Source organism: Sturnira hondurensis, unplaced genomic scaffold, assembly GCF_014824575.4.
Source record: "Sturnira hondurensis isolate 20B ecotype Veracruz unplaced genomic scaffold, ASM1482457v3 Scaffold0006413, whole genome shotgun sequence".
NCBI lineage: Eukaryota > Metazoa > Chordata > Mammalia > Chiroptera > Phyllostomidae > Sturnira > Sturnira hondurensis.
Genome location: NW_028079044.1, coordinates 29229809 through 29256040, shown reverse-complemented (window position 1 = coordinate 29256040; position 26232 = coordinate 29229809). Strand labels below are relative to the sequence as shown.

The window sequence follows — 26232 nt, the reverse complement described above, 5'->3', positions numbered from 1 at the left end:
AATATTAAAAATTGGAAACTTAGGCCCTGGCTGGTGTGACTCGGTTGGAGCGGCATCCCTTAGACAGAAAGGTTGTGGGTTCAATTCCCAATCAAGCACATACCCAGGTTGTGGGTTTGATCCATGGCTAGAGTGCTAGGAGAAGGCAACCAAACGATGTTTCTCTCTCTCTCCCCTCCCCCTCTCCGTCTCTCTAAAAGCAATGAAAAAATGTCCTTGGGTAAAAATTTTTTAGAAATTAGAAATTTAGGTCATAACTTTCTCTAAACCTCTATCCAAGCCAGGTATGCCTGTATAGGCTTTCGGCTCTAGGCAAACATCAGTGGACTCGTGTTCTCATTTATACAGTATAGACAAAAGAAAACTGTATCTTTTTCCAAGGATAAATTAGAAAGCTTTTTCCTGTGAATTAATGGCAAAATGATCCTATGCCCTGCAACTCAGTAAAATGGATTTTACTAAATAAACTAATGCAATTATCAAAAGTTAAATAAAAAATAAAGAGAGCCCTGGCTGGTGTAGCTCAGTGGACTGAGCATGGGCCTGGGAACCAAGGGGTTGCCAGTTCGATTCCCAGTTGGGGCACATGCCTGGGTTGCAGGCCATTGGCTACCACGCATTGATGTTTCTCTCCCTCTCTTTCTCATTCCCTCTCCCTCTCTCTAAAAATAAATAAATAAAATATTTAAAAAAGAATAAAAAACAAAGATAGACCAAAATTAATAATTTAGACTCCAATCACAAAATATGCCTACCTTAATACTCATTATTAGGTTTAATGTCTGTTATACAGAAACTTTCACAGAGCAGTGATATAGTTAAACATACCAATCTGAGACAAATTTTAAGTATCATAGACTAAACCACTGAATAGCATACTTAAGGGGTAAACATCTGTCCCAATTATCTTTCTCATTAATGAGAATAAAGTACAAACTGATACTGGGTTAAGACATATTAATGCAGAATTTGGCTTATAATAGGGTGTGCTTATCAAGCCAACTTGTACTAAGACAAAATCAAATTGTGGACTGAATAGAAACCCCAATTCCTCCAACATGTGCAGGATTTGCAATCCTCAGTCTCAGATAAATGTAATTAGAGAAACCCACGCCCTCAGGCTCAAGGCTGAAGTCTTTCTGTATTCGTGCTGATTTGACCTTCAGTAGAGCCCTATACAGACAGCTGCATCTTTAGTCCTTTGCATTATGAAAAACAAAGCATAGATGCTTTATACCTTGCCGTTTCTGTTTTTTTTTCCTTGCCTTTATCCCCTGTTCAAATTCTCTTCTTTGGTGGTTTTTCTAGCTGAAGGAATTCTGAGAGGGGCCTAACCCACTATGTCTGCCTCTAATGAACCCTGGGGAATCCACATCTTCCTTAGGAGTCAAAACTGGACCAGATCCCACCAGAAAACTGAGAGGCAAGAGAGCTACAGACTGAATAAAATTTACTTGTTGTTATTTGCCACTCATTTAAAAAATTCATTTCCAGTGTGTAATATTTCTTATAAAGCAAGCTAATTTTTTCAGCCCTTTCAGATCTTCATTTCAAAGGTTTTGACTATACAAACAGGGAAGATAGATGTAATTAATGATAAAAAAACTAAAGGGAAATTTAAGTTTAGTTAGGCTAACCCTAAATAACTTGAAAACCGTAATTCAGACTCTCAGAACTAGCTGATACAAATGAAAGACTGTTTAGTAAATCAATCTACTTGATGATAATTTGCCAACACATTCATTAGTTGTATTAGAATATAAATACAGAAAGCACAAGAAATGAGCCAAATGTAAGAGACAAAACAGTTTTCAGGGATAGGAAAAAAGACTACGTTACTACTGGGGAATGTCTACAAAAACGAGCATGTTTTACCTGTCACCATTTTGTGAGAATCGCCTCTGCAAATCCTCTTTGCTCCACTGTCCTTTGTCTTTCCCTTGCTCATCAGGTTTATCCTGTGGTTTTTCCTCATTGGACGTTTTTGTAACCTCTTTCCCTTTCTCATTCCCATCAGTTCTTCCTTGTCTTACCTCTTCCTCATCAAGAACTACCTCTTCGTGCTTATCCCCTTCTTTCCCTCCCTCCGCTACTCCCTTTGGCCTTGGAAAGCAACAGAAATCGAAGGAAAGCATGCAAATAAACACAAAGAAGAAAAAGTAAGAAAAAATATGCATACAAACTTAATCAGAAAGCAAATAAAAACTACTAAAACATAAATAAAAATTACAAATTTCAGATGATGAAACTTTTTTCCCCCAGTATACCAGAGAAGCACTTGTGTAAGCAATACTTCATCTTAATTGTTTTTAAATCACATTTTCCCATTATAGGGTTGCACAGAAAAAAGTTATGGTCTCTTAATAGATTTTTTTTTGATACATACAAGTAAAAAAATAATTTATCTCAGGTGCCCATAAAATCTATAGGTCTGGTGATAAAGACAAATTATACAGGCATATATTTAAGATTTATAAATATTGAGGAGCTGAGGACTTTTTCCCATGTATTTACAAGAGTTTTGGGAGGATAAGGAGCAACCTACTAAAAAAGTAATACTCTTAGGTTTTCTGAATCACTGAAATATATTCAGCTAGGAAAATAACCCCTCCAAATATTATTTTTCATATTTCTTAGAACATTACAAAATTCAATCAAGTCTTCACAGAACCGTCACTTTAACCTCAATGAATGTATAACAATTACTTTTTTAAGAAGACATTAGAAAATAACTAATGATATCAATTCAAACACTCTAGTAAGAAAACTGTAAGTTCTATAAAATTCGCCTGTGCAAGATGTTTGAAAGGTAGACCAAAACAAAACTAAAAATATCTACAGTTCTTATTGGCTTGATGACAAACATTGACCTTTAGAAATAGAGAACATTACGTTTCTCCAACAACAAAGAAAGAGCCCCTAACACGTACCTAGAAGAGTGTCCTGCACAAGTCCCCTCACTCACCTGATTTTCTTGTTTGCTCTCGGCCGCTCTGATTGGACAGACATGTAGCTTGTGCTGCTGAAACGAGAAGCACTACTAGTCCTTGAAACCGCAGATATATCGCTTACATCACTGTCCGAAGATTTAGTGGAAATGTTATCTGCCCCTCTATGAGGATCCCATCCTGATCGATACTGTTAACACAGATTGACAAATACGCAGAAGTTGTCAGTATTACCACACAAAGCAATTATTAGCTTCTCCTATTTCAGTACTTTATTGTCCACAGGGGATACTGCGAAACCCCACTCAGTTGCATATAAAACAAAAGTGAATGGCAATTATCCTAAAAGAAAAATTCAATTTATATAAAACCTTTCTTTTTTAGCAAAGGCAATTAGAGCATTTTCACCACACCCCATTGAAGGCCATTAAAATAGTTTCACAACAGCAGTGGCCTCAGGGAAGAACATTTAGGTAAAATCTGGGAAATAAACATTTGGCTTAATGTTAGGAGGTAGCATATTTTTGTTTCTGAATAAAATTTGAAAAAAAGAGTTATAGTAAACTTGCCATTGTAACTTATAAAAACCAATTTTGGTAACCATCAACTTCCTCTTTCATCCATTATGCTTCGCTGAAAACCTAGAGATAATGTAAAATCTAATCATAAAACACTAACTTTTTTTAGAAAAGCCAAGAGGAAAGATAAAGTTTAACTTTTGAATGATTGCTGGAATTTTGATGAATCCTAGAAATACTAGAAAATGTCATTATTATTTATTCAATTCAAATTTCCTGGAATTGAAATGATTAGGCCGTTATCTGGGACAGCCAGGGTGTAGGGTGTTCTGGATGTTCAAATTTTCTGGTAAATCGAAAACCATCATCAATGCTTTATGTTAATTACATTGGGATGAAAAACATAACAGACTATGGAGTCTGGAAAACCTGGAGTAAGAAAACTTCCTACTAGCTGAGTAAAATTAAGCAAATTATTTAACCTTTAAAATCCTGTTTATAAAATAATAGGAATAGTATCTTTTTTGCAGGGTTGTTTTCAAAATTAGAAGTACAGTTGACCCTTGAACAACATGGAGGTTAGAAGACTTGACTATCCCCACCCCTCACCCTGGAAGCAGTTGAAAATCATCATATAACTTTCAATTCCTTTAAAACTTAACTACTAATAGCCTATGGTCTACTGGAAGCCATATTGAGTACGTTAACAGTCTATTAACACATACTTTGTATGTTAAATGTACTATATATGTGTATTCTTACAATAAAGCTAGAAAAAATAAATTGTTAAGCAAACAATAAGAGAAAATAGATTTTCTGTACTTACAGAAACAAAACAAAACATGTATAAATGGACCCTGCATACTTCAAACCAGTGTTGTTCAAGGGTTGAATGTAATACATGCCTAGCATCAGATATAATGTAAAAACATTCAGCCAGTGTTACTATGTTCCTGATAGCTATTACTGGGTTAAAGAGTATCTGCTAATAGATTTTTCTTTAATTATGTACACTTCAAACATAATACTGAAATATCCTTCCTTATCTGTCAATTTTGTAACAGAGATTTCTATAATCATAGATAGTGGTTGATTTCACAAAGCTTAGAACATTGTTATCTTACAGAAACCATTTACTCTGACATAAGAATCATTACCTAACAAACAGGTCTACATGAACAGCAATTCACTGCAAGTGTCAGATACAAACATTTTGGCTAAGATCAAATGAATCGTAGGGCCTTTCATTACATCAGATTTGAACAACCTGTTTCTTTTTCACTGCAATCTTCTGGTATCTAGTTATATATTTTTGAATTAACAACTGATGCTTTTCTTTAAATGTAAGAGAAGGGATTATTTGTAAGGATTCATAAAATTTTAATAATCAAATTCTTAATTTATAAACATACATTCAAATTAGGTAATAATTGGCCTATCTTAGCCCACTTTAACTGTTCATTTTGTTGAATAAATTCCCAATTAATACAAAAAATATAATTAAACTTTTCAAAAAAATGCTGCTTTCCCCCACCCCCAGGAACTATCTATGTAACTGTACCTCCCATGTTTTATTTTATTTTTTAATGTAATTTATTTATCTTTAGAGTGGAAGAGAAGGAGAGAGGAAGAGAAACATCAATGTATGGTTGCTTCTCATGCATCCGCTGCTGGGAACTAGGCCCTGGGGGGAACTGGCCTGCAACCCAGGCATATGCCCTGATTGGGAATCGAACTACGATTGTCTGGTTCACAGGGCCATGCTCAATCCACTGAGCTACACCAGCCAGGGCCCGTGTTTTATTTTAAAAGGAAGATTATTTACTTACAATGGATTCATTTGGAGAACATTTAGTCAATGACATTCTTTTTCAAACTAAAAAAAAAGTTTTAAATATTTGAAAAATTTACACTTTGACTGAAAATGTCCTCAGCCATTGCCAGCCATTGTCTGACAGTATTCCAATGGGTGGGTCAACACTCTCCGTGTTACTACGGACACACACACCATCTATATGTGTTTTCATTAGATGTATTAACAGTAAACTTGATCTCAAGTTAAGACATAAATGGAAGTCTTCCTTTTTATTTACATATTTTTTGAACATTTCATTTACATGAAAAGTAAATGTTCCAAAAAAATTTTCAAAACTATTAAACTGTTCAACAGATACTGTACTGTATTTGGGGGACTTTACCTTTCTCATTCTTATTATATATAGTAAAAAAGAAAATCAGTCTGACATAACAAAATAATTTAACAGTGAATAGATAAGCAGTGTTGGTATTACATTTTTTTCTTTGCACAATTTTGGTATTGTATCTTTTTCTTTGCTTTTTGTTCATGAGATTATTATATTATCTAAATTCAAATAAAAAACCCTAAATTTTAACTCTAGGAGGTAGTAAGGGAAATATTATAATCACATGAGCACGTGCTCTAGAGTGAGACTTCATCAGTGCTCTGCATCCTGGCCACATGGGCTAATTACCAGGTGTATGATCTCCGGATAATTGTTTCTATGATTCCAGTTTCTTATCTGTTATAAAGTGGATAACAATCGTACCCATCTTCTAGGCTTGGTGCAAGAATTAAATAAGACAATGTATGCAAAGCACTTAGAAAAATAGCTAACACACAAGTATTTTATAAATGACAAATGACGATGATGATGATGATGATGATGATATAGTAGCTAAATACTGGCTTAGTATCATTTCTAGGAATGTCTTTAAAAAAAGAAGTATTGGGTAAAAATACCCCAAAACAAATGTATTACTTTAAGATTGCTAAGCTACAATTAAAATATAAACATTCCTACATAAATCCAAAAGATTTGCCTCAGAGAGTATTTGTATAAAAAGCAAATTTTAAATATTAAATCAAACTTTTCCAATAACCCCCAGTGCATCCTTGGCCTCACCACCCATCGGGCCAGGTGCATTCGCCTCCCATCCCTTCATAGGGAATTACTCATTCCCGACTGTGGGGTGAGGAAGAGCTTTACCTCAGCAAGACATAAATGACACTCCTTGGCTGACAGAGATGCTTTATTTTACATTTTTCTTTCTGTTATTTTATCCTGATATGCAAGGCCACCTGGTACCTCTGTATCCCAATTCTCTCGGATTAGTTCCCAACCCATTTGTTCTGAATCCTAACTACTTGCTTGACTTCTGAATCTCAGTAGTTAGGATCCAACTTTGCATTCTCTAGCCTTTGTCTTTTTATGTGACTTTTGATCCTGCTGCCACAGTTCACAAGTGCACAGAAGCTAGTCTAAGCCTTAGGAATTTTCTAAAACACACATGGTGTACACTGCACATATCTTTGGCTAAGACCTCTCATATAATCTAGTTTGCTGAGCTAAAATGTTGGATATGTAAAATTTAAGGAAAGATTCCATATACTATAGTTTAATGACTTTTATATAATTTATCACACAATACCTCTTGTTATAGAGGTGTGTGTGTGTGTATATGCATGTAAGTGTGTTAATGTTTAATTTTCTAACTCCCCATGGGAATAAAAGCTCCTAAAGTTCAGGAGAACATCTTCCTTATCTTTAGGTGGTAAAAGCTCTCTTACCACCTGAAAGTCAGAGATTTAATTTAATTGAAACTCAGGTTTAGCCTTTGAACCAGTAAGGTAAGGATAAATCCCACATTAAGGATTAGTGTGAGGAGAGAGAGAAATGACTCAAAATACCTAAAAGTGTGCTTAGCACACAGCAGTGCCTAAACAGTAGGTCATCAAAGAAAGACAGAGTGAAAAATTCATAAAGAAGAAAAAGTGCAAACTAGCTTCACACTCTGCAGTCTGATGAAGACTCTGCAACCTCTTCCAGGCTCACATCAGGGGCATTTCTCTGGGCACTGCTATGGAACGAAGCGTGTTTACCTTTGGAATACAGCTCAGGTTTCCATTACAAATAGACACATGAGCAACAGAATGAGATATATGGAAAGTGAGAAACAACAAAAATATTTTTATAAATAAAACTTTAGAACTTATTTTAAATACATTTAGAATATAACACTTTCATATATACAATTCTTAAAAAGCCCAGAAATCAAAGTAATAAATGACCTAACCCTGAAGTTTACTTTTAAAATGGTTCTTTTTTTGCTTTTCTTAAATGTGTTTTTTGCTTGTCCTAAAATATAATAAACAAAAAGTAGGATAGAAGCAGCTAAATTACTATTATTCCAAGGTAATGGGTCATAAATGTGAGTTATTTATTTAAGAAATAGTGTAGTCTTGGCACTGCACAATAAACAGTGTTTTAAAGAATTAGCATGTATTAGTTTACCGCTGACAGATGAACAATGAACGATATGTTTATAGGTCTCTTTAATGGAAAAAAAGAAATATTTATCGCATAGGATTACATGATCCCAGCTGAAAATTTGTGCTTTGATTGGAGGTCATTAAAATCTTGTAAGAGAGTGAGGAAGCTTTTCCCGAAAACATTTTGATGTTTTGAACATTACTATTAAGCAGATCGTGAACTAGAAAAATTTACTGGAAATTATTCTTCTTCAGGATGTTCCAGACTCTAAGGAGTTTCTAAGTGGCTGGGAAAAGTTAATGTCCTCCTATTTACCTAACATTAGTGGAAAGTAACAGCTTATCTGCAAAGCTCTACTGAAAGTTTTAATTAAAACTTTAGAATAATATTCCTGAGAAAAAAGTATATTCAAATTTCTAAAATAAAATTTTTATTTTCTCCAGTATACTCCTTTAAAGTTTTTAATGAGGTTATTACCTAGTGGTTTCTCTACAGCATCTCAGGTTGTTTGAACTTGCTCAGACAAAACATGTGGGTGGAATTATAAGAGCTCCCTGAAGCACTTCTAGTCTTCAGTTTTATATGTTCTCACCAGAACACTGTAGTTTGCTGTCTAAAGCTCTAGTTCAAGAATTGATTATTGCAAAATACTGGACAGTAAGAAAGTCCAGGTTTGAAGAAAAACAAGTTTCATACCACTGAGAAGACTTGTAGGGTTATTCATAACATTCAGAGAGAAAACACAATGAACAGATCAAAAGAAGGGGAAAATTAGGGCAAACATAATCTTTGGAAGATGAAGGAGAGGCTGAAGTTCTGGGCAGGGCTTAGACTCAGTGTGGGGGCGGTACACAGAGGAAGTACCAACAGAGCCGAGAGAGTCTTGGTGCTGCGGTCAGTTAAAGAAATCACGTGGATGAGATGTTCTCCTCTTTCTGACACCCTACTTTTATTGCATATCATAACTCAAGAGAAGAGCTGTTGTCTGTTGACAGCCCCACAATTGTACGTACTCTCTCTGATGAGTTACTTCCAGATGATTTTCTTCTCTGTCTCAGCTAAAGCTCGTATCAGTGTCTGATCTGAATGCTGCACTGTGCAAAACTCTGTTGGCCAGAGATGATTTTGTTTAGATAGGTCTCCTACAGAGGGTATTGTGGGAAAAGATCTCTGCTTGGGAGAGAGAAGACAGGAAGAGCCACAGAATATCGAGGGCTAACTTAAGGTTTAGCCTTATAAACAACACTCTTCAAATGAAATCCCAGCTAGAAAAATCTTTCTTAATTCCTTTAAGGAGAATTAATCACTACCTTGAGTGTTCCTAAACTAATTTATTCATGTCTTTCTTATAGTTTTATCATATATCTGCCTCCAGTTTGTCTATCTATCTATCCATCCATCCATCCATCCATCTGCTATCCATCCATCCTGCTAGATTATAAACTCCCCGAGGGTAACTGTTGTCTTATTTATTTTATATTCCCATTATCTAGATCAGTGTCTGGCATGCAGTAGAAACTCAGCAAAAATGAACAGAATGCTTATTTTATTTGGGCTATATCCTGGAGTATTATCTCCAGTATTAAGTATCAAATAAGAGCATAAATCACTGTGATGGTAGCTGAATAGGGTTTAGTCATCTAATTCTTTCATTCTCCATGGAGGGTATAGTCAGTGGTGCACTAGTATACGTTGAACAACCAGCTATCCAAGGGGGAAAAGTTTGGATTTATAGTTTGCTGATTTCTGAGGAATAAATACTCCATCATGGCTGATTTCAAGTTACCAAGTGGTCACTGAACAGAGCTGATGCTCGCCACCAGGTGAGGGGTTTAGGAATACATGCAGTGTTTGTAGGACTCACTGAGACTCCTTAGGACACAATGAGTAAAAGACAGTAACATATCAGATCTGTAAATTAGTCACCCAGCAAAATCGTGTGAAAGGTGAGCCAGCAAGAACAGCTTAAGGTAAAAACCCACAATTGCAGAAAGGGTGGACATTAGCCCTAGAGGCCAACAGTTTTGTCTCTTGGTCTGAAGGAAACTTATAAGGTTAATTATTTTTCCTGGAGAATTTGTAGAGGAAGAATTCTTACTAGTAATCAATTATGACTTTCCCAAAGGAAAGAGCTCAGTGGGAACTCTATGCCTACTATTAATAAGCTGCTCCTTGAGAAATGTCATCCTTTATTTATTTCCATTGATTTGTCAGAATTTTCAGAGATGGAAATGTGAGTTTTGCAATGAAATCGAGGCTTAGAGATCTAGCTCACATTTTTGCCTTTAACAAATGCACTTACCACTTTCCTCATCAGAACCCATAAGTTTTTGCTTAGTCTATTCTATTATTTACTGCAACTGTTCTCAAAAACAAACAAAAAAACCAATAATACCCTAAATTACTAGACAGTAGTGTCTTTTTAGTTTTCTTCTTTCTTGATTTTGCCAGTACATCTAATGTTGCTGAAGTCCTCTCTCTTCCCAAAACGTTTCCACGATGGCTTCTCAGATACTGTCATTCACGTTTCTCCTCTGTCCTGGACTACCACTCTTAATCTCCTTAGCTGGCTTCGCTTCCTCTAACTTGATTTTAAATTATATTTTCCAAAGATTTCAATCTTTAGTTCTCTTTTCTTTTCACTATACGAATTCCCCCAGGGTGATCTAATCCATCATCTATCCATTTTATCTACCATGTGATGATAAATAAATCCTTGTCTTTGTCCTCACCTTCTCCCAAGCTGCAGACCTGTATTTACAGATTCTAACAGGACATCTCCCATATGTTATTTTGCAGGTACATCAAATGTAAAATGGCCAAAACAAAATCTATTCTCTTCTACCACAGGCTAGCTGTTTTTATATTGCCTATGTTCCCGCATTATTTAAGAGCCTTGATATCCAACTAAAACCTAGAAAATCTGTGAGTTACCTTTGACTTCCCCTCCAATATTCTACACTCTATTTAGCTCAGAAATATCACACACTTATTTTATAGAAACAAATATCTTAATTTTTAGCTATCTGGGACTGTTGAATGGGTTCTTGGTCTTTCACGCTGGTAATCAGAGTCTGTTACACTTAACTTATTTGTCACAGTTGCTCCTGAATGCTTTCTCTCTGTTTGCTCTTTACAAAGAAAAAAATCTAGATTTATTTTGGTGTTAACAAACAACAATAACAAAACCAAACCACTCCAGGATCTCTTGTGTAACTAGAGTGATCATTTGTCTTGAGTCTGGCCTCTGAGATATAAGCAGATGCCTGGGGGGAGGGGCTTGGAGAGAGCAATTACTTTTCTGAGTACAGAGGGCTGACTCATCTGGTACAGCCGGCCATTCGCCTTTCCCTCACGGCTTTTCTTTGGCGTTGGAATCGACACCAAAGGGCTGCAGGGCTGCAGGGCTGCAGGGCTGCAGGAGTCATCCTGTGACAATGGGGATGCAAGTCTTACTCTAACAACAGGGAACAGGAATACACGCTCTAAAAACAGGGAGCAGTACCAGCCAAGGCTTCTGTTTATACCCCTTGTTTGTGAAAATAGAATCTTTATTTATTCAGATAATTTTGTAGGGTTTTTTGTTATGAATATCTGAATGTAAACCTTCATTCTGTTCTGTGTAAGAAAAATATTTTCTGTCCTCGTGGTATAAAGGAACATTCTTCAACCAGTAATATTGTTGGAAACCACAATACAGACATCTAATTTTAATGATGAGAGGCAGTACATCATAATGACCATGGAACAGAGACTTGAGAGACATAAATGTGTAACTGCTCTCCCAGGTATGGGTAGCTATGTACTCTTGGTCGAGTCTCTTCTCCGAGCCCTAGTGTAAGTTTTAAATGAGATCATAGGTCTTGAGACATAGTAAATATTTATCATGATAACAATTAGGCATAGTCCATGATAAAACGAGAGAAGCTCCAGATTGTGATACTCAATTTTCCCCATCATTCAGCTACAATCTCAAACATTTTATCTTGACTTAAAAAAAGCAATGAAAAGTTTGTAAGTTCCTAATTCCTTATTTCATTTAAAGAATAAGTCATTGTTTTTTGATACCAGATTGGCTGATTTACTTAAGGTGAAATAATACCAAACCTAACTTGGGATTTTTTAATTCTTAAAACTGTTAACCTACATTAGGTTTTATAATTATATTTATAGTTGGCATCAAGAAAAGTTAAACCAAGGAATGTAATAATCCATGACCATAACATTAATAATTATTAAGAGTTCAATAATTTTTATAGTTTATAAACAACTTTCAAATATTTTCTATATCATTTTGTACCAATATCTAAGACAACTGTTATCTTTAAATCTACAGATAATATGTATTAATACTTAGACATTAATTAATTTAGTTTAGTTATATCCATATAACTTGAATAATTTTTTTCTTTTTCTTTCTTTCTTTCTTTTTTTTTTAAAGATTTTATTATTTATCTTTAGAGGGGAAGGTAAGGAGAGAAGAGAAGGAGAGAAATAGCAATGTATGGTTGCCTATGGTGAGTCCCCTGCCGGGAACTGGCCTGCAACCCAGGCATGTGTCCTGACTGGGAATAGAACCATGATCATGTAGTTTGCAGGCCCGTGCTCAATCCACTGAGCTACACTAGCCAGGGCAATTTTTTTCTTTTTCAACAGCTTTAGTATTAGATTCATTTTTAAAAATTTATTTAATTTTTAATTCTAAATTACAGTTTACTTTCACTATTATTTTATATTGGTTTTGGGTGTTAGATTCATTTTTATGCCCTTAATTACTCCTGAAATCTCTGCCTAGTCAACAAGTGTTCTCAAAGTTGGTTCTTCTCAGACCCTTTGTACTAATTAGTATTTCATCCTGACATATATAACATTTCACTCACATCCAAGCTCAGGAAGAGCAGAACAGACTGTCTCCTGATCGTCCGAACCAATGAGCCCTTTATTTTTCCAAAAGAGAGAAGTCATTGTTAAAACACTTATACCCTTATTATGTCTAAAATCTTTCCCAAGCCTGTAGATTAGAAACCTGTAAAATCTACCTAGAATTAAGAAATACCATAAAGAAACTCTCCTTACACATAAGAATTCCTGATACTTGGTCTTTTATAAATACCCCTAAATACTATGTGGCTTATCATATGGTTTTGTATTTTAGAGAATATTTACATCTTTTATTAGAATATAGGGTAGAGATATTACAGATATTGAGTGACAACCTAGCATTCCAAAAGTAGACTCCAGGTTCTGGGAATCTGAAGCAGGTAGACACACAACAAAAATTAATGGATTGGGAATATAAAGTGGGGCTCCCTTTCTAATATTAATGCCTTAGAAAATAATAGAGTGACTCAAGGAACTCTATTACCAGTGTTGAAAAACTGGAAAGGGCCTGAGAGTTACAATGACCCATCACATTTAGGACAGGGCAGTCATCGGGACAAGGCCCACTACTCGCATTCCTTGTGGGAGAACAGAGAGCAGCATCAACTGGGTTTGCATTAAGACCATTTGGGAGGGAGCCAGCGGTCAAAACATGGCAAGGGATACAATTAGGTCTTGTTTGGACCACAGCAATAGCCTCTAAATGGGATTCCTGGTCTTCAATCTCCTTTTCAAATGCATTTTAAGTACACCATTAAAGTTATCTTCTAAAAGCACAAATTTAGTCATACTGGTGACTTATTCTTTAAGGCCCAGGAGTGTAAAAAGGAACATTCTAGATTTTTAACTGAGAGATTTAAAGCCCTCCGAAATCTTGTCCCAGCCAATTTCCCATTGTCATCTCCTAATAAGTATCTGTTTGTTCTACATTTCCATTCTAAAGAACCACTAGCTAGCCGTTCCTTAGACATGGCTTGTGCTCATGTGCTTCTGTAACTTTGCTTAAGATCTCCCTCCCCTCTGCCTGACCTGTCCTTTGCCTCATGCATTATTCTACAATGTATTCACAGATTTCTCCAAGCAAAAAGAATACTTCCCTTCTTACTCTTCCTTTGCAGCGTTTACTTTCATTACATCATTAACACAGGCTATTTTGTATGAGCACTGCTTATGCATGTGTCTTCCTCATTTGATAATGAATTCCTAGACTGGAAGGATTATCCCTCCCTCCTTCCTTTCTTCTCACCTTCTCTCCCTTCTTTTCTCCATTTCTACCTCCCTTCCTTTATTACTTCCTTAGTCACTCAGTCCTTTGTTGTGCTGTTATTCACTTGATAGTTTCTCTGGCATTTTTTTTCTTTTAATGTTGCAGAACCAGAATTCAGAATTAATAGCTGATCAGCTTCAGAGACACCCAGGTATGTGGTTCTGAGTTGTAGCAAAAAGAAAATTACTAACTGCCCCCTGAGGGTACAAACTGTGTTCAGATATACAAAAGAGGACTCTGTAACCACCCTTGAAAAAAAAGTTGAAGATTGTTATTTGATGCTAAAGCCTACCTTTAGTTATTTGCTCATCACTGAGTCTTTAAAAAAATCACAATATTTTACAGGTGAAAGTGACATCTTTATTGGCTTCCTCATTTTATAGATGAGAAAACTTGGAGTCAGATAAGTGAATTGACTAAACTTATACAAATCGTTAATATAAAAGTCTGTATCTTTTCATTTAAAGAATTTTTATGAGTTATAATTTCACTTTTTAAGGGCTACTAGGCAAGCATGTTCAGAACCTAAGTAATTTCTTTAAAAATATTCACATATTGCCCTAGCTGGTGTGGCTCAGTAGATTGAGTGCCAGCCTGCAAACCAAAGGGTCGCTGGTTCAATTCCTTGTCAGGACACATGCCTGGGTTGCAGGCAGGTCCCCAGTGAGGGGGGTATGTGCAAGAGGCAACCACACATTGATGTTTTTCTCCCTTTCTTCCTCCTTCACCCTCTCTAAAAACAAATAAACAAAATATTTTTAAATATATTCACATGTTGTTTTTTCTTTAAATATATACTTTAAAGTAAAGATTTTATTTCCTTTCTGAAATTTCAAAAATTCTATCTAAAATGACACATATAATGAGAAGATAAAAACACCATGAAAATAAGTTGGATAGATTTTAAACAAGTAAAACTTTAAAATGATAAAAATATAGCATTATATAAAGTAACTTGGATAATAAGGTGCATCATGCCCTATTGAACTAACCCTTTTACATTCAATTTAAAATTCAGGTAATCTTTTATTTACTTTGTTTTAGGGTAGGGATAAATGGAAATGAGATTAAACTAAGAAGTAGTTTAATTCATGAAAGTAGTTTAACATGTTCTTACATTACTGGCCCCTGAAGACTGTTAGCCTTGCTGTGCATATTCTTTGTCATGAAAATGACCTGAAAAGGCCAATAATAAAATCATAGCCATTTACTTTGTCACTCAGGATGTTGTATTGAACTGGTGAGTTTTGGTTCGCCCATCAGAATGGAATTCCACTGTTGGTTTTTTTTATTACCCCATCTCATATGTTATAACAAATAATAAAAATGACTACCATTACTGGGCGCTCTCGTGTGCCAGGCCAAGTTCCATACCCTTTTACAACAATATTTCTACCTCCTGAAGTTATCACCAACCAAAAGTTCCTTTTTTCATGAGATCGATTTCAAGGTTAGCTATATTATTTCCAGACTGAAGTATTATTTTCCAATCTCCAAAACTGATGAAATGGGAATTATAAAAATTTCATGTTTAGGAAAACATTAGTAAATTTATTTTACTAATAGATACGATCTGTAATCTTTCTAATTGCAGAAAAACCATAACAAATTTTTGTGCTCATGAACAAAGCTATTGCATAATGAAAGTGTGGATATGTTCAAATTACAATTAGCCAAATTAAATAGAAATTATTGATATAGATGGCTCCACGTTGTCCTAGTTAAATAATTGGGCTAACTGACTAAAGGTTTTGACTTATGTTGATTCAAACTTATCTATCAATTGTTTCATGAAAGCAATAGGCAAAAATATTATTAATACAAACTTATTCTCTAAATCATAATTATCATGCCATAAGTTAACTTTAAAACATACAGATTCAACCATTTGTGAGAATACATCCACAGTTGGGAGTCTGACACTGATCAGACACTTCTGAATCAATGAATAAAAAAACAGTATTAGATGAAGGAAATGAAACAAAGAAAATCTAGTTCAAACCTAATTTTAAAGCCTAAACTACGAGATTAAAGGATTTTCTTAATTAATGATGTGGCTACCTAAAATCCAAGTGTTAACAGTAATTTTTTTCAATGCAGCCTTCAAAGTACCATGTGTTGGTGTAGTACTTCACAGATTACAGGGTTCCCTCAATTTGTACACAGAAAGAAGTTGGGCTGTAAAGAACTCTTGGGCAATTTACATAAAGTCTTACCACCTAAGTGGTAGAATCAAAATTGGAATCCAAGTCTTCCAATTATTTCTCAGTATTCTATTATGATTAACTCCAGACAGAAACCAATAATCACATGCTGACTAAAAAATCTGCTTTTGACTCTTATGCAACAACCCACCCATGCTTTCCCCCACAGTTTACATCTTGTTCTTATCTCGGTACGAAATGTTTAACATTCACCTGCTCTAAAACCTCTTCCAAACATCCGCCCCACCCTGCCCTCCTGCCATCCATGTCCCCACTCATTCACACACACCAGAATAGTCCACTGAGTGCTTATTGTAGCTCGGGCAAATGCTTGCCACTGGAGAGACTACAAAGATAAAAAATATAAAATATAGTCGCCATTCTTGAGAACTACAAACTTTAATACAAAAGAAATAAGTAAATAATCACTATATAAGACAGAATATATGTATTTTAGTCAGTGATAAATGCCATAGGTTCAGAAAGTCTTTAAGTTTTCACATTCTCAATGCTTTGAATATTCTTATATTTGTACTTTTTATAAGTCTATACTTAGTCCTTTTAGATTATATAAAATTTGAGTTGGAAAGAATGCTTCTGCCCTATTATCAAATTTTCTTCCTTCCGTATTTCCCATACTCCCCCTGATTCTATAAAGCAAGATCTCGCTCCCCTTGGTGACCAATATACTTCACCCCATGTGTCCCCTGTAGGGTATTCTAGTTGTTAGCAAGCCAGTAACTCTGGATGCTTGATGAAAGCAAAGATGAATGCACACATTCCTTTTTTGCTGGAGGCAAAATCAAATGTCTCTTCTGTGTGTTCTCAGGCAATATAGAGGCAGAAATGGCTACCTCCGGCCATAGATGCTATTGTCCATTGACTGGCCCTTTAGCAGCAGGTGGCTGAATGCAACTTTAAAATTCTTTCTTTTGTCAACTTTTAGTAACATATTTACTAAAAACAGCCATTTTGCAGACTTTAAAGAGGTAATTAAGGTAAAACTAGGTCATGTGCATGTGCCTTAATCCAATATGACTGGTGTCCTTATAAGAAGAGGAAATTTGGCCCTGGCTGGTGTAGCTCTGGCTTGAGGCCCGGCCTTTAAACCAAGAGACTGAGGTTTGGTTCCCAGTCAGGGCACATGCCTGGGTTGCAGGCCGGTTCCCAGCAGGGGATGCATGAGAGGGAACCATGCATTGATATTTCTCTCTCTCTCTCCTTCCCTTCCCCTCTAAAGATAAATAAATAAACTCTTTTTAAAAAAGAAGAGGAAATTTGGACACAGACATGCACTGAGGGATGGCCATATGAGGACACAGCCAGAAGGTGGCCATCTGCAGGCCAAGGAGAAAGGTCTGGAAAGAAACCAAACCAGCCAACACTTTGATTTTGGATCTCTAGCCTCTGAAACTGTGAGAAAATAAATTTCGGTTGTTTTAGTCTGTGGTATTTTGTATGGCAGTCCAAACAAACTAACACAAAATGTTAAGGGGAAAAAACCCCTAAAGTTAGAAACTTTTAAATTCAAAGAGTAATCACAGATAAAAATAAAAAATTTCTAAATTGCATGTAAAACAAGGTATATTTGTACTTATAAGACAAAAAGGAAATGAATAGTTTGCTTCTATCAGCTAAAATATGGAGAAAAGAAATTTTCCCTTGGCTCAGAGCATTAGGACATGTGTGTGTGTGAGCATGTGTGTGAGGTGCAGGTAAATTATGTGTAAATACAATTTTATCTATTTTTCATTAAAGTTTAAATACTACCAGTTGCTAAGAGTAGAAATGATAAGAATAATAATTTGGGGTAGATTAAAAACTTGACTAAACTAACAAAAGTAAGACAACCCAAATAAATTTTTAAACTTTTAAAATTATCGTTAGTTTTTATACTTTTCTTCTCTTTCCCTTATTTTTATATTACTTTAAATATATAAATATATATACACACACACACACACACACACACACACATACATGTAGTAGATTGTTGATGGAAACAAACATAGACCTGAACCCCCAAGAACTTCGGTAAGAACCATTACCTGTTGGTAACAATTTCTGTTTTTCTCCTTTCCCATCACCATCACCATTATCATATTAAAGCTGCTATTTAATTATTCCTTATTATATTCCAAACTCTGCTTAAGAGTAACACACACACATGTATATAAATAGATCTAATTTTGAAAACAATCCTAGGAACTAAGTACTATTATTGGCATATCCTATAGAATAAGAAACCTAGGCACGAATATGTTAATTAACCTGCCCAAGGTCATACAAATAGTTACAGAGGTTAAGATTTGAAGACAGGCAGTTTTGTTCTGGAGTCCACACTTACAATACTATTCTGTAGTCTAAATTTAGTCACAATCACTAAAAATAAATGGAAGCCTGATTAACAAAACTGCCTCTATCTCTATGATTGTCATCTGGACTTCAGAGCTTGTGCTGTGGATGCGGCTGCTGCTATGGCTTCCATAATGCGGCCCAGCAGCAAGAACTTACACTTCTCCCTTGATGGACTGACTATCCCCTCCTTCACTTACCTCAAAGATAAATCAAGAAATTATATAAATACATATGGAAAAATTTTAGTTGCTTTTAAATTCTAGTTTTGTGAATTTTAGTATAATATAAATGAGAAATCTACCTTCATAAACATAAGGAAAACCTTAGAAGAGAGAAAATAGGATATAAAGTATTTTAAAATATGACTGTATCTAGTTTCTTCTTCATTTCAATCTATGACTCACTTTTAATTAGGGAATACAGCCATTTATAGACTGTGTAGGTGGGACTAAATAAAGATTTTTAAATCAGGCCTTGATAAAGATTACCACTAACATCTCTTGCACTCCTAGGGCTATATCATATATTGCTGCTCTTACTTAATAGTTTAACTATCTAGATTTTAAAATCTAGTTTTATTTCTTATCATAAATACACTTCGTGAAGGAACAACCTTGGAGTGATGTAAAAAAATACACAGCAGGTGACTACTTAAAGGCTTGGGGGCTGGTTGGCTTGGAAAGCAGCCAGACAGTCCAGTAGTGTGGCCCCGTCTGGGGCCAGGAAACTATCTGAAGTGTGCAATACTTGGTCAAAATGTGCCCTCGATGGTGGAGGAGAGGTGGGCCGTGCAGAGGTGGCATCGGCACCTAGGAATCAGCACACTTTCCCGGAGCTGTGTAGGCAGTAAGAATGCTTCTGGGTAATGTAACTAGTCTTTTTTCCCCTCCCAATGCTCCCATATCAGCAATTTCACAAAATTTCTCTTGAGATATTGCGACAGAGCGTGAAGCTATCTGGTTGCAGGGTTATGTAGAAATGAGCACTAGAGTAGAAACATTTTACAAAGTATAATTGAAGTTTAAAGGAATGGTGTGTTTCATTGAAGAAATCCAGGTGCAGCCACTAGAATTCTCTCCGGCATTTTCATCAATAAGATTGACTGGTAACATTTCTTGATTTGGTTTGGGATGTAAACTATGAGTAGGTCATTTTAATTTCAATTTTTTTCTTTTAAATGAAACCTTTCTGCTGGACATCTGGCCAGATTAAGTCTAACAAGAATTTTTTGAAAATCTGAATCCTACTTCTGTTCATGAAACAGTAGGCTGCCTATACCAGGAAAAGGATGCTTCATTACTTCTATGGGACATCTTAACCTATTCCTGGGGGACCTTGCAGGTTAGACACCAGATGACTGAGATGGCTCCTGTTAGAATTCTCCAGTTGTGTTCATCAAATGATTCCATCTAACACTGACACAAAGGTACGTTTTACGTGAATAGCAAGTTCTCTTGGGCAGCGTGAGAGCCGACGCAGCAGCAGCTCTCCCTGCAGTGGGCACTGGGCCTAGCTCAGTGGGAATGTTCCTGGGAGGTGTTACATGCCACCTGCAACTCAATGCTCTGCCTAGGCAAAGCTGTTTTCCTTAACATTTTATGTCAATCACCGCTGTAAAATTACAGCATCTTTCATTTCTCCACTTCTATAAATACCTGTATTTTCATGTATCTTAGTAATTTGTACAAGATTTGATTTATACTAAATTAATAGTATAAATTTCATTTGTACTAAATTTAATTTATAAATTTAGTTTTCCAGTTTTCAGGTCTGTTTATGTCACCACTATAAAGGAGCATTTCTTTTTAAATACCATCCCAACATAAATACCTGTTAATGATTTCTCCAAGGGCCAGGCATGTTTAATGGCAACCTCAATAACATAATTACCTAATTTTAGTAATTTAATTTGTAATTTCTCATACATACTGTGTTCCAGTATCCTTTTATTTTTTTAATCCTCATATCCCTTGAAGATTCACAAACTCTTCCCCCCTAAATTTGATTTTTCCTTTTAGATCTGTGTGACTTGAATCTTTCTGAGAATAAAGGAAACATTCAGTAATCGTTGAGTTACACTGAAATCCTGTTCATTAGCTTAATGATTTCTTTACCATTTCTTTTTGACCTAATCATAGTTATTGCTGGTGCCAATTTGCTGATGTTATTATAAAACAATAATAATAATAATGTATTATATACACTACTTATTGAGCATTCTACTACTTTCACCCTAATCATCGCCCTATGAAATAGATCTCTAAGCCCTGTTCCATAAATAAACTGAGAGTAAGGGGTTAACCTCTCCAAAGTCACCCAGGTGCCGTTTGCCTCACCCCAAGCTGTGTTCTCATCTACCACGCTGTGCTCACGCGCTGCTGCCACATTGTGATGATACTGGAGTCTTACAGTTCTCCTGACTTACAAACATCGTGCTTGTGAATGGCTGCTCTGAATGAGCCCCAACCTGTCTCCTCTCTACTCTTCTGGTGTCCCCGTTGCCTTTAAATTGTCTTAAAAGTCAATTTAAAGCACTTAAGTTTGGCATTGAATGTATATTCTCAATGTTGAATACACTGAGCTCTAATAAAGGAAACAACTTAGTTAACAGTGGTTATCTACTTGCCAAAAATATTTTGTCTTTACCTGTTTGAATTGTTTTTGTATTGATATGGCCTATAATTCAATTTACAGGGCTTAAAAGATGACACTCTTTGTGTGTTGTGTTATTCACATTTTAATGTAAATTAGTTTGATTGCTTTCTTCCTACTGTCTCTTTGAAATTGGTGAACAGGTCCTCAAAAGACAAAAGCCTGGGCGAGGAGGCGACTGCCTAGGCACAGGCATGCAGGATGGATGGAGACAAGCTCTCTTCCTGACCTTTGCTACGCTGCCCTCTGGCCCCCCAGCACTAACTCAGTCTATTAGATTATGGGTTAAATGAAATGGTGTGGGTTTATGGTCCACATTTGAAGAGTTCTGCAGAATTTATGGGCAATATTACTTAATTATAGAGAGATAAATAACAACATAGAAAATTATAAGTGATAGAATGAGATAAGATATTTTTGTTACAGTTTTGTGGAAACATTACTGGCATTTTCCAGTCATCTGCTTCCAGTTAAAACCCTAATAGCAGAAGGCAACTCATTCAGTTACCCAGAAGTACATTTTACAAGCAGCTCACCTTTGAGTGGTAGTTCTTAAACCTTAGTGGACATCAGAATTATGGGGTAGGCCTGTTCAACTATTTAAATACCTCGCCCAGAGTTTTGTTTAAGTAGATCTAGAGGGGACCAGAGAATTACATTCCCAAAGTCCTTAGGTGATGTTGATGCTACTGGAAAACAATTTGAAAACCACTGCCTGAGAGAACGTTTAGGAAATCACATGGCTTAGTATAGTCAGTCTTTTGCCAAGATTAAAATTTCTTCTAACTTGAAGTAATCGGTGTCAAAGTTATAAAAGTTTGAAGCCTCAAGCATTCATTTATATATGAATTAGAATGGAATCAAAACTTGTTTTTCTGAAAAACATTTTGAGTCATGCCCATAGTATTCTTTTGTCATTCATTCTGGAAGAAATTTCTGTCACATATTCACTAGAGAATCGTTGCTACTGCTTCTGAGAAACTTCTTTTATTGTGTGAACTATATAAATCATACAACCAACTCAATCTCACCCTCTGCCTTAGCTGCTTGTTAGGAAGCTCATGGTCAAAGTAAATGCCCCACATACAGCAGGTGTACAGGATGCCATACTATGAATTTTGCTCACAAACTTTACCTTGTTTTGTCCTGACTTCATTTTCCCTTGATACTCATTTCTTCATTGATATTACTATTGAGAGTATCTTATGTATTTTTTAAAATTACCTACATTCCTTCTGAAGTATAGTGGGTTATAAATAAGCAAATAAAATGAATTTGTGTTATCTGAAGACATGTTAACAAAGTTTTAATATCCGATTTTATTAGGACTCATGCCTTGGTCTTTGGATCATACAAAGTGAATAAATGAGTGATTAGAGCATAACAGAGGCCACATAAGATCAGGTCTGTCTCTACAGCCCAAGGCAGAAACACCAAAAACAGATCTGGGAATGCACAGATATCACTTCTGATAACAAGATCAAAAGGCTAATGAGGGATCTAAAATATTCTATTGTTACAAAACATTTCTATAAAATTGACTAAAACTATTTGAAGTTATTCATATTTTAATTTTAGAGAAAAATTCAAGAAGTGCAGAACCTGGTGAGTAAAGGTGAGGCTATCTTTGTCTCAAATTTACTTCTCTTGGCTTTGGGCCTGTGCCATGTTCAATATGCCATAAGTTTGTGATGAACGATCCTATACTCGCTCTGTCAGGACTCAGTATGTTTGGGGAAGACACTGGTGGTTTGGAAGATGATGCCGACGTAAGAATCTCGGCCTCCTCTAGGTTATATGGCAGAGAAACTAGAAATCTGGGCTACTTGTCACCCATGCATATCCAATGTAGCCAGTTATCCTTTACTTAAGTCTTGACTTTATCACAGAATGAGTATAATGGAGAGAAATAGAAGGTTTGGTAGATAAGGGTCAAATATACCTAAGCATATAAAAGTCCAAACTGCCTTTCTCTAACACATACAGATAAATAGAAGTACAAATATTACACGACTGCAATGATTAAATTACTAAGTGGTAAAATGCATAATAACTAAATGTTATTAGTAAGGTTTGATATTTTCATTCTTTCATTAAATCTTAAATAGGTACATTGGAGCACAGTCTATTCATGACTTTGGCCATGAATAATATCATGTTAGTAAAATGTTTTGAAAATTTAAAGGCAATGAAGAGCAAGAACATTGAAATAATACTTTTCTCCTATCATGGTAAACCTCATACCTCAACTCATTCCCAAAGAGTAGTTTAAGAAGATTGTTGCTAAAAAAACCATTTGAACTATGTACAATAATACCTCATGTGTATGTATCTTGTGCTAACACTTCATTATATACCAGATTCAGTTAAAATACTACAAAGTCAAAAAAATTCTATGTGTAGGAAAACCATAAGAAGATAATAGTGCTTAAACATTCTGAGGGTGTTAGAGCCTTTATAGTTTTCATAAAATGAAAAATTCTAAAAGATTTGTTTTTCAGATCATTTATGAGTTTCATTTCTTTAACCTCCTATATAATGATTTTTAAAAATAAGGCAAATTCTATACCTAAAAGTTGGTAAACAAATGCATTATAAATTTGAGCATTTAATATTATCATGGGGCCACTGCATTATATGTTCATGTCTGACTAATCTGCATTCAGCTGAGAATCTAACGGTCTGTTATGATTGATTTTACCACTTTTAAAAAGAAAAATGTCTTGCCTTTGAATGGTACTCTTGTTCCAGTCTGGAATCTGATCCGGCTACCTGTTTGTATTTGTTAATTTTCATTTGGCGGTTTCTCTCCTCTATATCCATAGCACCTATCGAGTAGAAAAAAACCCATAAAATTAATGTTCAGTTCTTATTTGTGAGCCCTACTTATAATCTGTATAAAAGAAGAAATGCTAGACTGTTATATTACTTTCATTCAAGGCAATACTTACAAATTCAGTGTATAGTTTCTTGATATATTTAAAGTATGCAATTTGGCAAATAAAATCATGATTATTAACTACAAAATAATTTGAATCTGAATAAAATGTAAATGCAATTTAACAAAAGACAACAAATCTTCACTGATATAAAACACTTTCTGGTACATGTAGTTCAAGGGGTATGTATTTGACAACACAGAAATTTGACAATGATGTAAAAACTCTGTCTTGCAACTCACCAAGACTTGATTTATTTACTGAAGAAAAGTTGTGGGTTCAACTGGTCTCAAATACAATTTTACAATTGCATTTAGAAACTATTTAATAAAATTAGCCCATGTATTAAAACAGGTTGCCCTAACATACATGTGGATATAGTTTCAAGATATTTTCAACTTGAACTTTCTAGAACTGGGATCGAGAAAGAAACACTTAGAATACTACTACTACTCAGAAGGTACACAGTATATTACCGAAGTAATTTCAGAAAAAAGAAAGGAAGGAGGTGATAAAATGAAATGGTAAGCCTATTAAAAATTAGGATTAATGCTCTCTATAATAGGTGCTACTACAAAACATATCAATTATAGATATCAAGAGGGTCTTTAAAGGCTTTGATTAGAACAGTAACTGAATTTTGTTAGCTAAACTTAGCAAACACAAAAAGTGCTTTAAAAGTATATTTATGATTTTTTTAAAAAAATTGATTTCTTTTTAGAGAGAGGAGAGGGAGGGAGAAAAAGAGGGAGAGAAACATCAATATGTGGTTGACTCTTGTGTACTCCCAACTGAGGATCTGGCCCACAACCCAGGCATGTGCCCTGACTGGGAATCCAACCAGTGACCCTTTGGTGCACAGGCTAGCACTCAATCCACTGAGCCACACCAGCCAGGGCTACTTATAATTTTTAAATACATTTTATAGGAAAATTTCATTTCTCATAAATAAAAAACAAAATATCAATTGTACACTATAAATCTTCAAACTGGAAAAAATAATCATAGTTTGGTAAGCTCAAGTGGGTATCTATAATAAATGTCATCTAAATGCACAAGCACTGAGTGTAGGTAGGAATGTAAATGTACTCATATATGCCCCTTGCTTAAGATCATAACTTTAAAACTGCCATAAAGGTATCTGGATAAAATTATGCCTGTTGAAAGGCAGGTATTTTAATATTCATTCTAAAACATTCATTGTATATCGGTTTATCTGATAATTCTTGATAGTAACACATTTTTAGTAGAAGTCAATTAAATAATATAAAGAGGAAAGAGAATGTTTCAAAAAGGAGTAAGAAAATCTTGAATAAAATAATGTATAAAGACCTTACATTGTATGGCTACTAAGTATAACAGCAAATTTAAATCAATGCCTCAATAGTGAGGCAATCAGTTCTTTTAAGAGTAACATGGTAATAATAATTTGATTAGTTGATTATGATTATGTCTCAGATTATAAAATGGGGAATATGCATATCATGTTCATAACAACTGAATGACACACAAAATCAAGTGAGTGTCTCCATGATATGAATGTAAAATATAGTTAAGTATCACACCTATTAGTTGATTAAAATACAAGCTTGGAATTGTTTGTATGTCAAAAGTAATCTCAGGTAAATATGTTTATTTTATCTAAGAGCAAGGGAACAAAAAAGCCATCCTGGCATCAAAAAATATGTGTACAGAAAGAATTTGAGCTAAACAGAGCATCTGAGAAGTTTCTTTTAAAAAGTTTCATTTTGATATCATAGTTTGAAAATAGCATTTTAAATACAAGTAACACCAATCAACAAGAGTTGAAATACATTATATGTACATATACACATACACAGACATATAGATCCACAAAATTTGTACATATATATGTATTTTCTAACATTTAGACTATTTTCAGAAATAAATCTCTTACACGGCTACATAGGACTCTCCCCAATTACAGGCACTGTGGGACATACCTGGCAGGAGTTGGCTAACTTTTTCTGTGCAGGGCCCAAGAGCAAATATCCCTGGCTCTGCAGATCCTATGGTTTCTGCCAAAACTCTGCCATTGTAACACAAAGGTAGCTATGGATACAGACAATTCAGAAACGAACGAATGCGCGAACGAATGCGCGAACGAATGCGCGAACGAATGCGGCTACGCTCTAACAAAACCTTGTTTACA

General features: G+C 35.2%; 1 protein-coding gene across 25 annotated transcripts in view; it reads right to left on the bottom strand.

Annotated features, from left to right (window-relative positions):
• RIMS2 (regulating synaptic membrane exocytosis 2) overlaps positions 1-26232 on the bottom strand; it is a 464240-nt gene that overhangs the window by 109505 nt on the left and 328503 nt on the right. For 7 of the 25 annotated variants that reach the window (XM_037048343.1, XM_037048346.1, XM_037048344.1 and 4 more), the window contains 2 exons: positions 23848-23948; positions 2966-3138 (listed from right to left, as the gene is read on the bottom strand). The exons of 15 other annotated variants lie outside the window; for them this stretch is intronic. In XM_037048343.1, the coding sequence (XP_036904238.1) occupies positions 2966-3138; positions 23848-23948 (274 nt within the window). Of the gene's footprint in view, positions 1-1875; positions 2104-2965; positions 3139-23847; positions 23949-26232 lie in introns of all 25 variants that reach the window. 3 more of the 25 variants (XM_037048340.1, XM_037048341.1, XM_037048339.1) reach the window with 2 other exon arrangements.